Raw genomic sequence first — 12912 nt, forward strand, 5'->3', positions numbered from 1 at the left:
ACAAAAAAACCCCACATGGAGTCTGACTGGCTCAACTCAATAACTTTTTACTGAAGCGGCTGCTGCCAAATGTACATGCACACTTCCCCTAGCAAGCGGTGTTCTCCCTTAACCCTTTGGGCACACTTGTTCCTGATATTCTTGGGGAAAGTTTTCCCTTTCTGACAGCAGTGCTGCCTCCCTCCTCTCTTCTTCATGTCCCTAGCTGCAAAACAAATCACTTTATTTCTGTGCTTCTCTACAGGCACCAAGGAGAAAGAGCTCCAATGTGTGAACTCACTCTGCCATGCTGCAACTCTAATTTGCATAAATTCATCCATTCATTTTATTAAAAAGAAATCAACTCAATCTGAGACCAAAGGCAAGGCAGCAACCAATTCCAGGACTCCCAATACAACTTGATTGCTCTCCCAGCCCTGCTTCCAGAAATCTTGAGTTTTTCCCTACTACACTCCCTATTGGTCTTTCAAAACTAGAGGAAACTGTCCACTCCTGATAGCAACGAAGTTCATCACTAGCAGAGTGAAGTGAGAACTTGTACATTGCATCAGCCAGTGTAGTAAAAAAAAAAACACAAAAATCATATTAAAAGCTTTTAATCATCAGCTCATTAGCTAGTACAAGATTTCTCTAATCCTCCCTTGTGATCTTTTATCTTATGAATTCTCAGTACTGTGAAAGCAAAAGCTGCAACAGATCAACATTTCACCTCTGTGTTTACCTGGAGTGCCACTGTATTGAAGCCTGTTCATAAAATAATTCTTTCATAATGGAAAGCATTAGGCAATCTGAATGTATGGGTAGTTTAAGTCTTCCTGCAAATCATTAATAACCTTTGTCATTATAACTTAGATAAACATCTGTTAGGAAGAGTCCAGTCAGAACTGATCTTGCCTTTAGGACACGGAGGACATAGATTAGATGAGCTATCAAAGCTACTTCCAGCCTTATGTTCCACACTTCTTGGCTCTTTGGCTGCAGGTCTTGCCACCCCCAAAAAACAGAAGAGTGGGTGGGGTGGGGGTTTTCTTAGCTAAATCAAAGCTATGGAGTAAATTAGTGACAGAACTGTTTTCTGGCCTCATGTCCCTATCCAGCAACCAGTAGGGTGATGTGCCTAGATAACATGGCACTGGTTCAATTCCCACACACTCCTCAGCTGTATCGCAGGGAGCCACTTCTGGAGGCTAAAATGTCCCATAAACTACTGCTGTATTCCCACATGGCAGTTCTGTATTTTTCTCACCTGTCGGTTAGCTTCAATATACAGCCCAAGAGTATTCACTCGGTAGCACAGTCCCTCTTTCATTATATGGACATAGCAGCGCACTTTGCCTTCATGGAGAGTTTCATTCATATCTCCTCTATGATCATTCCAACAAGAGTTATCTGGAGCAGGTTTCAGCAAGCTATTATCTTCCTTTATGAAACTATAAATGTCTGGAGAACACACACATGCATGAAGTTAGACAGGATTTAATGAAATACTTTTTGAAGAGGAACACTATTAAAATACTGTTGGTGAAGGGAAATCTTTGCCTCACATCATCTGAACGGCTAGATACTTAGCAATCATCAACAGATTTTATCACACGTAGTGAGTAAGTGCTTATTTTTATTCTGCAGGTGGGAATCAAGGGATCGGGACAGATGCAATGTTTTGCCCAAGGTCACAGAAGGAGACAGTGGAAATGCTAAAAATAAATTCCAAGATCTGAGATCCTGTCCAGTTACCAGTGCAGGGTGGTTAAGGCTTAGTCTGTTGCTCTACTGTCCTGGTTTCAGCTGGGATAGAGTTAATTTTCTTCCTAGTAGCTGGTATAGTGCTATGTTTTGGATTTAGTATGAGAATAATGTTGATAACACACTGATGTTTTCAGTTGTTGCTAAGTAGTGTTTATACTAAGTCAAGGATTTTTCAGCTTCTCATGCCCAGCCAGCAAGAAGGCTGGAGGGGCACAAGAAGCTGGGAGGGGACACAGCCAGGGCAGCTGACCCAAACCGGCCAAAGGGATATTCCATACCATATGCCCAATATATAAACTGGGGACAATTGGCCAGGGGGGCGCAGATCACTGCTTGGGAACTAACTAGGCATCAGTCGGCCAGTCGTGAGCAACTGCATTGTGCATCACTTGTTTTGTATCTACTACTACTACTGTTATTATTATTATTATTGTTATTGTTATCCTTTCTGTCCTATTAAACTGTCTTTATCTCAACCCACAAGTTTTGCTTTTTTTCGATTCTCCCCCCCATCCCACTGGGTGGGGGGAGTGAGCAAGTGGCTGTGTGGTGCTTAGTTGCTAGCTGGGGTTAGACCACAACAGCTACACAATTTTAGGAACTCTCTCCTAAAATTACATTTTCAAAAGTGCTTTTACCTATACTGTATTCCAAGAGAAAAAATACAGAGCACCTAGCTCATTTACTTTTGATTTACACCAAAATAAGGGAGGACAAAAATATTTATTTAATGCACAATACTGTTTGAAAAAGAAATCTACTAGGATCTTTGCAATTATGAAGTATAAGAGAAAAAAACCAAATCCCCAAACTAGTGTTTCAGGCTAATTCTGTACTCCGCTCAATAATTCAGCTGTAGCATATGGCCTTTAAAACCTTCATCAAATCTTTGATACTTGTACTGACCTAGGGATGCTTGTTCTTTTTTCTTTTGGTCCTCTTCTTTGTTGTCTAGTCCTTGCTGCGATGAAGTAGGAGAAGAGAACTGCCTCCTAACCAGATGTGGAATCAGTTCACTCCGGAGAGATGTGATTGTCCTGGGGAAGACGACGCACACATGAAGTCCATGAATGCTTCATTTTCTTTGCATAACATTATCAGACATTTTGCACATTTTTCATGAGGATGAATCAAAATGCCAGGTACTCCAAGACATCTGGCACTAAGACAATGTCCACTAGCCACGCGCTTCCTTAATGCATTAAAATACAAAGGAAGAGTCAAAATAAGGAAAAAGCTTCATCTTCAGGACTAATTCCCCTATATTTTAACAGAGATGCCTATAATTTAATATGGCATCACCCTACAATTCATGCTTGTCTGCAGATGGAATGCAGAAAGTACCAACATTGTAATGACAACAACTGAAATCCACTTTATGTGGCTTATAAAAATGGCATCAATTGATGGGAAAAGAGAGAATAAAGTGCCTATAGAGGAAAAACCAAAGCAGCTCCTTTTCTTTGTGATAAAAATATGGAAATGCTCAAGGATATATGAAATATCAGATCCTTAAATGAAAATATTTATGACACAGTCATTGATGTCCTCCTGCTCACATGAAACATCAAGAACATTTTAAAGACTCAGTCCTTTAACCAATAGAAATCAGCACATTTTATCGAGCTTAGGTCCCAACAGTTTCACGCTCTCGATCATGTGCGTTGATCCAAAATACATGAATGAGCAGAAAGCTTCATTTTGATATCCCAATACTAGGAGGCAGAGAAATCACGAGGGGTTTGTGATAAAGCATGGACTTGAACCCAAGCCACCTATGCCTTAAACAAGGACCCTGCTCACTAGATTATCTTTCCTCTTGCATTGATTTATACATTACAATGAATCTAGAAAAACCTCTCCCCAACAGACAAATATCAATGTAGAAAGTCTACTGTACAATGGATTTTAACCGTGGTAATTTAATTTTGACTATTAGAAGGTAATTTTATTTTTCAATGAAGTATTTGGAAAAAAACCCCAATTCAATAGTTTTTACAGTTGGAGTGCATGAGATGCAGTCTTAAAAAAGCTTTATTGTTGTTTCATCATTTTAACAATCTGCATTTAGTTACTGAATTGTGGATTATTTAAAGTAGTGCTTGGGAAAATCATGCAGAAAATGAACTCAAACTTGGCACGTCTAAGAGGAAGTGCTAAACTTCAGAGGAAGGATTGGGAGAACTAACACAGAGAGCTTGGCTAGAGGAACTCAACAAATGATAACCTGCAAAGAAAGGGGAGTTATTTAGAATGGAAGACAGTAAGACTAGGAACTAACTATAGGTTAAATTAAAAAGGAAAGTACTAGAATGAGTGTCCTGAAAGTGATTTTAGTTGGCAAAATCTCTAGCGAAGGGGGATCTTAAACAGTTCAAACTTTAAGAAACATGCAGCTCATTACCCGCCCAGGCGCCTGTTCAGGTCAATGATAGTGAAGCAGACCTAAGGACCAAAACAGTCTTTCCTATCTCTAACTTTGATGGGAAGATTCAGATGTGATTGCCTATGAACAAATACAGTGTTTTCCTTTTTCTTGACAAACTTTTCCTTCAGTCCTCAACTGTAGGCTGTGTCACATGCTCCATCCTGCAGTGGGATGATCTAACCCATCCCAGGTCTGAAATTCTGCTTTTATTTTTTATTATAGACAAGGAAAAGCTCCAGTCTTCAGTCTCTCCTCCTTCTTGAAAATGAGATTATAATCACCTTCAGATAGCTGTATTTCAGGAACTAATGAAGCAAAACACTTCATTCTTTAATCACCAAATTTCTCCCTGCTAACCACTTACAGGCGTGCTCTGCCACGGCCACCCTGGCCCCATGCTCCAACACACGTGTGGCTGTGCAGATGGGCAGTTTACTAGCTTACAATGTTTGCCTGCAGCTGTGCCATTCAGCAATGATTTCCTGCTTGGGTTTTATACTCCATCCAAAACCGACAATCCTGTGTTTCCCTCAGAGGCTGGCCATGGCATTTATAAGATATATTACCTATAAAATATCCAAGTATTTGGCAGTCTTAAATAGTCTGATGCAGAGGACAACACAACACGGTAGGAAATGAAAGCAGTGGAAAGGGGGAAAGACAAAGTTTTGCCTGGTTTTTGATGGTTTACTCTTTCTTGGACAAACTCCTGAAGCTTTCCTGCAATTCTCTGAAGTGCTAGCCACATTCCTTCGGCAAAGGTGGAGTAAATCTCTGGGTCATCCATAAGATGTGGCTCAGAAACACACCCTTCCTACTGGAAAAGGAAAAACAGGAAGGTTTGCCTTTGCTTGCTGTTTAAGCAATTTATATGTGACATTAAAGGAATTTGCTTTTGGAAAGTATCAAAAAATATGCAGTAAGGCACTCAGTGACAAAAATTTAGGAATTTTTTGTGACAGATCTTGCAAATGTGGATATATGAAGTGATAGCGTGAGAATATTATCTGACTGTCAACAGCGGGGGAAACCAAACATCTGGCTGGGACTAGGAAAGGAATCTAAATCAAAGGAGGGATGGGACTGAAGACCCTTCATCAAGAGAGAAAAAAAATAGCAGAAGTTTGGAAGAACTAACTAGCCTGTAACCTAGATTCAGGAGAAAACAAACCAAAAAGGTTTCTGGTCTAGTGTGTTAAAAATTCTTACAATCAAATCCTGAACTACGTGTGCCTATATATGAAGAAGAAATAAGTGTAAGACTGTATATGCTGAAGAAAGCAGTCTTTTTTATTCTCTTCAGGTTTTAAAACTTGGCATCCCCCTGGTTTCTAAGCTTGTTATTTTCTTTAGCACCAAGTAGTAAGAATGAAATTCCCACTGAGATCAACATAAGGAAAAATCTACTATAACCAGGAGAAAGAAAGTGGAAGGGTGGGTGGAAGGAGAGGAGGGCACACAAAATTTTGGCAGAAATCCAATTCTAAGCCAACTCGGAGTAACCATGCTCTGACACCTCACAGCAAAATCCAGACGGTAGAGAGGATAAAAATGTACCTGCTTTTGAGAAACATTTGCCGAAATAAACATGCTTTCATAAATTCCAGCCCAAGAGATGAGCCTTTTTCGTGATCTTTCATTCCCTAAAATTTGATTTTTGAAGTTATATATGTCTGTTTTCACCTAGACAGAAAGTAGTAGGTTTTCAATTAAGCTGCCAAAGATTGAGAGTGCCATTAAATTGCTGCTTGTAAAGGAAGGAGGGGTGGGGGGAGTGGGGGTGGGACATGGGACTACTCCCTGAAGCACCTTATGTGGCTTCAGTCCCATGGGAACAACAGGAGATGGCAGCAATTTTGAAAGGGGTTGATATTGATCACATTTTAAGCATGTAAAAAGAAGAACTATCTCTGAGATGGAATCTGCCATTCATGCAGCCGGTCACAACAATGGGGGATGTTGGCAAGAAACAGTGCATATTTGGGGGAAATTAAGGAAACAGGGGCAGTTGAAATTCATGGTGCATGTGCAAAAAACAGCTAGGAATTCAAAAGAAGATGAAATTTCTAAAAGCAAAAGAATCCCCTGGAAAAGTCTATATTAAAAGTACCTAAGAGCTCAGAGCACACATCAGTTATTTGCAGTCAGCTATGCAGACTGCAGACTCAGACCTAGGCATTATAAAGCTAGGATATTCAAGGTTAATTTTATTTAAAACCTAAAGCGCTGAGGTACAAAAACAGGTACTTGGTCAGACAACTGTAATTTTACCAAGTACTATCATTACCAGAAAGACATAAGTATCACGCCTTTAGAATCCCTTTATCCCTGGTCCCTTGCGCACTACGATGTCTTCCCAGTGTTCCTGGGATTTTTGCATGACAGCAAAGGCAGAGATAAGGTTCACGCTAAATTAAAAATTTTTACTCCTGAAGAACATTAGGTGAAAATACCCTAGATCTTTAAGTTTCATATTTAAACACAGCTACACAGAAGTTTTCAGTGAGTTTTAACCACAGATAAAATTAGAAGAGTCTGTGATATGGCAGAATTAAGTTTTTGTCTATGTATATTATATTATATTACATTACATTACATACATTACAGCCCACAGAGGGCCAACTTTTACTTGTTGCTGAAATGCAACTGCCTCTGGGATGAAGGGAAGCTTATTGAAACTTTAGCAAGAAATGAAGAACAATGGAGCCAACTGAAACACAAGAATTAGTTTTGGGGAAAAAACCAAATGTTGACCACTTAAACTTAAAAAAAAAAGATGTATTTCACAATTATGCTTCAATAGGCTGTGATTTCTGCTCTTAGACATACATATCACTGGAGACTCTGTCTTTCATATGACACAGAAAATAATGGTTCTGACCAACGCTGGTAAAGAAAAAATCTCATCAAATATTTTATAATAATAGAAGAGTCTATTTAAGTCTAAGTTTAGGTGACCTTGCAAAAGTCTAGATACCAGGAGGTGCTGTTTGTCTTGACCCACAGCAGGAATGGGAGCATCCACAGCTTTTGTTTCCTGCAGCTAGTTCTCACCAGCTTCAGACACCCTGAACACAACTGTCAGTTCCATTTACCGGCTGTCATTCATTTTCATTTTCCATGTTTAATGTTAAACACCATAAAACGGTATTAATGAGTATTAGCATTTTAATATCCTCCCTGTTGTATTAATCTGTGTTGGAGCATGAAATCTACCATTGCTGTCAGCACCCACCTATGAAATCTGCTGTTACTCTCCATGGGCTAGTTGCAGGGGGTCTCCCTTGCTATCATTATTAGCACAATCAGCTACATCTACAGGTGCAGACAGTGTTTGTGATTCCTCACTATAAACAAGCAGATGATTAGCCCTTTTATACCTAGTTTTGCCCTTTTTTTTTTTTAACAAGCTAATGTTAGCTCTTGTACAACTATGCAAGCATACAGTGGGTTGGGTTCTGATCTTAGCTCCATGGCCTTCAACAGAGATTCTTCAGATCACATCAAAAGAAGAACATGAGGCCGTATTTCAGACTGGTGCTCATAATTAACGTTAGAAATGAATACATAAATACAACTAAACAAATCCTAAGGCACTTACAGTTTTGGCCAAAAAGAAGTTGCATGTTTATGCAGAACAATAAAGATGTAAGAAAAAGGGAAGGAGGAAGAAAAAAAAAGAAAAGAGGGTGTGTTGGAAGAAAGAGAAAAGTTAATTCTGAACCCTGTAGGTACATAGTTCATGGTTCTCATCGCTTAAAGGATAAAGCCAAATAACATTTAAAAATTCCATGTAAGCTGGGAGCTCTCTTGTTGAACCTCAACGTTATTTTCTCCTGATCCTTTGATGGAGATTAAAAATTTCCATGTGAATACAAAGAAAGAAACAACAGTTACTCTGAGATTTTTTCCCCAAGCATTTAATGCTCCAAACTAGAGCAGCCAGCCACCATTCCCATCTCCTCCCCCCTCCTTAAAGAAAAAAAAAAAGTCAACTCACTTTGAAGAAAAGACAAAAGAGGGTCAGGGCAAGGGGGATTAGGGAAATGATATTTATATCATGGACCAAATTAAAATGTCAATGCAAGAGGCAGGCAAACAGCCCTTGCCACATATATACACCAGGCATGTTTCCTCAAGGAAACAGGAAAGAGATTTGAAAAGAGTTAATGCAGTCCTGAGTTAATACCACCTGCCTCAGACTCAACACCACTTAAAAGACAGTGTTTGGGTCCACTTCCCACAATGCGGTTTTAACAAGCACAATGGAAAAAGCAATTACAGGCCTTTTCCCCTTCTTCTCACTGATTCACTGCTAAAAATGCTGGAATTTCTGAGACATGCTAAGAATGTGGAGAAAGCAGAGAAAGACTATGTACAAAAGGATAAAATATCAAATGATAAATTTATAGGGTGTGTCACATCCCTGCAGAAGGCTAATTCTGCCCTTATATCTTGCAATAATCTTTTTGCCTTTGTTTGGTGTACCCAAGACCAATTATAATAAAGGAAAACTCCAAAGTAACCAGGCAAGCCAATAAACTACCAGGCAATTACTTGTGCCCAATTCAATAACCTGCAACACCAATCATAGCATCAAACAAATGTTATTTCTTGCTATGTTCTGTTTGTCCTGTTCTACTCTCTACTTTTTATCACAAAAAGAGTAAATGTATTTCTCACCCCCCCCCCCAATTTCATATTAATTACTTATTTGTCAGTGTCTCTCATAATTTTTGGAGCTAAAAGCCTACGGAGAAGGCAAGGAAACTTTGATAAATGTTCTACTAAAAGGTAATTTCCACATGATTGTATTTGTGATTCATTTGTCTTTCCATACTATTTTCTAACCAATACCTTCAAGTCTGACAGCAACCTACTCCCAATGTTCATAAGAGCGTGAGTGACAATATTTCAAAAGCCATTGCAGAACAAGCCAGTATAACTGCACAGCTTTGCTTTGCAGGCTCAAGTTTATGAATGACTTCCCAAAACTGCAGAATCACCACCGAAATCCCTGCATTCTGGATGATAGAGGGAAAGTAGAAGAAGACATGCAAGTGACAGTCATAGACACCATAATGCAGAGAGGATCCAGATCAAAGTATGGAAGGGATGGTATGGATGCAAACCACATAAAAAGCTGTTCTCAAGTTCCACCAAGTCTGGATGCACTTAAAGGAGCAGGGATTTAACTTCCACTTCTGCCAAAAAACCCTTTGGGAAACAAGGCAGCTTTCTGAAAGATTGACCACAGAAATTAAAACTCCCCAATTACATACTCAAATCCTTTGAAAGTGTGAGTGCACTCAGCTCGGGTCATCTAAGTAACCTTAATTCTGCCCACTCACCAAACAGCCAGGAACGCCCTGCAGCTCCCGACTAATACAGCTTTTGCACGGGAATGCCAGCAAGTTTAGACATTTTTAGAACTTCTCTCTGACCAAAAGTCTCTGAGGCCGTCGGAGCCCACCCAGGGTGTTTGGCAGGTTGTACACGCTGCTGAGGAATGGATCTCATTCATTCCCAGACAGCATCCCATTCTTCTAAAACAAGCGCACCTGCACCAAACGTGATTCTTTGCCAGAACTCATCTTTCCTCATTCTCTCCCACCTCCGCCTTTGCAGCCATCTGTGTCTGAGTTACCAACTTTTTTCTAAATGCCTTTGAAATTAGGCTCCTTTTCTGAAAAGTGCACTGAACAGAGGCATTCTGATAATACACCTAAACAAACATATGCATATGATGCACTTGATAAAGTTGACGTGTATCCATAAAACTGTTGAACTATGTAAACTTAAGGTGCATGAGTATATATTTAGATAGATAGATTTAAACACTTGAGGCTTGTCTGCATAAAATGTGTCAAAAAATGTAGACATGGCTGTAACTTCACATGTGTAAGCTCTTTCACCCTGCTCCACTGAGGCTACATTAAAGGCACCATAGATGTCCACATCACTGTGCTCTGTATCTCCACACAGATACTTTGTTTGGTGGTCTGCAATCAAACGGACCCATTCTCAGTTTGTCTTAACAACGCCCATTCTTTCAGCAGTCTGGGAGATAAACTGGAATCTCTGGTGTGTAATTCAGTCCTGCTTCCATCTGTATAAGTCCCATTTCTACACCCCTCTCCCCAGCAATCATTCTACCTTAATTAATTCCTATCCTCACTATTGATTACTAATCCTTGCTGCACCCCTTCCTGTAGGACAACTTCCGTTCTCTTTACTGTGGCATTTGCAACATGATCTTCTGTCCTGTGATAAGACTAAGCTGCTTTTTTTGGTCACTTTATCCTTTCCTGAAGAACTTTAAGATGAAGTTTTTTGGCCAATGAATCCCATCTCCTCTTCTTCACGAGCCTACTTTTATTCATAATGTTCCTTCCAGGTGGCATTAATTCAGAAAAGTTTGGTGTAAAATGCTGTGTGTGCTCCAGTTCAGCTCTGCACCTTTGATTTAGGGAAATGTCACCGCTCCTCCCCATTCAGGTCTTTGATTTCTTCAAAATCAGTAACTTAACTAGACGGCACTCGGCATTTCCCATAGGCTGTCCTGTGGCTGTGTAAAATGTTATACTCCCTTTTTTTATTTTTTCACTTTATTTTAAGTGAAGAAATTTGTAGTAGCTCCGCTCTGATTCAAGACTGTTCTAAGATCAGCCCTTATCTCATACTCTAGCTACTTATCACATTCAAAATGGAACTTTGAATATTGTTATTGATTGATTGATGATTCACTGCCTTAATGAAGATATCTCTTAGCTATTCTATTCAGGCATGTGTGCACTATCATCATTAGTAGGATTTATTCTCCCTTCTATATGCAGGAAGTTAAAAGTCTCCCATCCCGATAATTTAATGCTATAATAAAGTCAGCAACAGTGTTATAGACAACTTTATTATTGTTCATGTTTAATTTGACTGGCTAAGGCACAATAAAATTTGACATTGAACTAACACCTAGAATATAAAAACTAAGAGCAGCAGAATCATAGGGAAACAATCACTTTCTCTCTTTTCTAAAAATTCAACTTGTGAGTAAAAGGGTACTCAGCATTTCAGAAGCATCAGTCAGTGACTGAGGGGGTGAGGAAGAGATTTAGAAGCAAACCAGAGAGAGGAAGAAAGGAAAACATTATCTTGAAAATTCTTGAAAGTTGTACAATCAGATCATCTGAATAGAAAATACAGGAGAATTATGTTTTCCACTGTAAGAGAAATATACCATGATATTACATATAAGGATTTTATCCTCACAGGGAGATGTCCAGCAAGGTAAGATAATAATTTTACCCCAAGTATTATCTTACATGAAAGTAGTGCTGTGTGGAAGAAAATGTACTGCACTGATGAAAGAATGCTTAGGGTGATACTGACCAAGTGGCAATGATTTAAGGAAAAAAAAAAAAAGAAAAAAAGCACACATAGATGGATTAAAGAATCATCATTTCTCCTTGGTTCAAAATCCACATCTCGTATGAAGACAAAAGTCAATTTGACTAAAGGCTACCCAAGGAAACTGCAACTGCATGAAACAGTGGAAAAAATAGTTAACAATTTTTAATGTTTATTATCAGATCAGAACAAGCCCAGCTGAGGCCACCAAGAGGGCCAGGAACACGACACAGGAGGAGAAGCTGGGGGAGCTGGGTTTGTTCAGCCTGGAGAAGAGAAGGCTGCAGGGGGATCTGATTACAGTTTTCCACTACCAAAAGTGAAGCAATATAGAAGACAGCCAGACTTTTCCAAGAGGTGCACAGTAAATGGGCAAGAGGCAACGGACGCAAGCTGCAACAAGGGAAATTCCAGTTGGGACACACAGAAAACAACTTTTAAGTGAGTGGTACAGTCCTGGGACAAGCCCCAGTCTCCATCCTTGGAGATTTTCAAAACTCAACTGCAAGAAAAGCCCTGAGCAACACAAAAGTTAGACTTACTTGAGCAGGAAGTTGGACTAGAGACTGCTAGAGGTCCCTCCCCAACCTAAATTTGTCTGATTCTATAATATTTGCATTGACATTTTAATGACCTTTTTCATGTCCTCCATACATTCACTTTTCATAGGGAATCCAAAGGGTCATTATCTGATACTGTAAATCACAGTTAGAGGACAAAATTAACAGATTTTAACATTTACTTTAGAAATATTTGCATTAGGAGCAGCTTGCATGCACAGAATACTGTGCTATGACCAAGCATGCTTCAAGTATCTCAGGCACATGGCCACTATGGCATATTGTGGTCTCACAGAAAGATTTGCAGTTATTCACAAAGTTAATAAGCTCCAATTCAGCACATCCAAAGATATGTCTGCTCCCAGGTAGTCCGCTAACTGGAAAAGGAATTGTATTTATTACAGAAGTGATTTGCTGAAAATAATAATTTTTTTAATTCTAGTTTGGATCATTGGGGTTTTTTCCTCTGAGGTTTCAGGAGTGAGCTTGATTGGTACCATGGAAAGATGATAACGGTAATGATACTCTGGAGGAGGAGGACATCAACAAATTTCAAGCCTTGGCATTTCTAGTAGGCAGCAGAGAAAGCTACAACAGCTGGATATGTTTGACAAGGAAAGGAAATGGGAAAGATAAATTGCCATTTCACATTCTAGTAGATTAAATGCACTAAGGAGGAGCTTGGGTTTGGTTGTTTTTGGGTTGGGTTTTTGTTTTTTTTTTTTCCTTTTTCTTTTCCTTGTTTGGAAAGCTACAATCTATTTGCTCTGTCTT

At 39.3% G+C, this 12912-nt stretch overlaps 1 protein-coding gene across 1 annotated transcript in view; it reads right to left on the reverse strand.

Moving 5' to 3' along the window:
• Positions 1–12912, reverse strand: part of EIF2B3 (eukaryotic translation initiation factor 2B subunit gamma) — a 104898-nt gene that overhangs the window by 31016 nt on the left and 60970 nt on the right. Inside the window, exons 7-8 of the mRNA XM_052800768.1 lie at positions 2653–2783; positions 1247–1440 (exon numbers count right to left, since the gene is read on the reverse strand). Coding sequence (XP_052656728.1) covers positions 1247–1440; positions 2653–2783 — 325 coding nt within the window. The remainder of the gene's footprint in view (positions 1–1246; positions 1441–2652; positions 2784–12912) is intronic.

Source organism: Harpia harpyja, chromosome 11 (genome assembly GCF_026419915.1).
Source record: "Harpia harpyja isolate bHarHar1 chromosome 11, bHarHar1 primary haplotype, whole genome shotgun sequence".
In the NCBI taxonomy this organism is placed as follows: Eukaryota; Metazoa; Chordata; class Aves; order Accipitriformes; family Accipitridae; genus Harpia; species Harpia harpyja.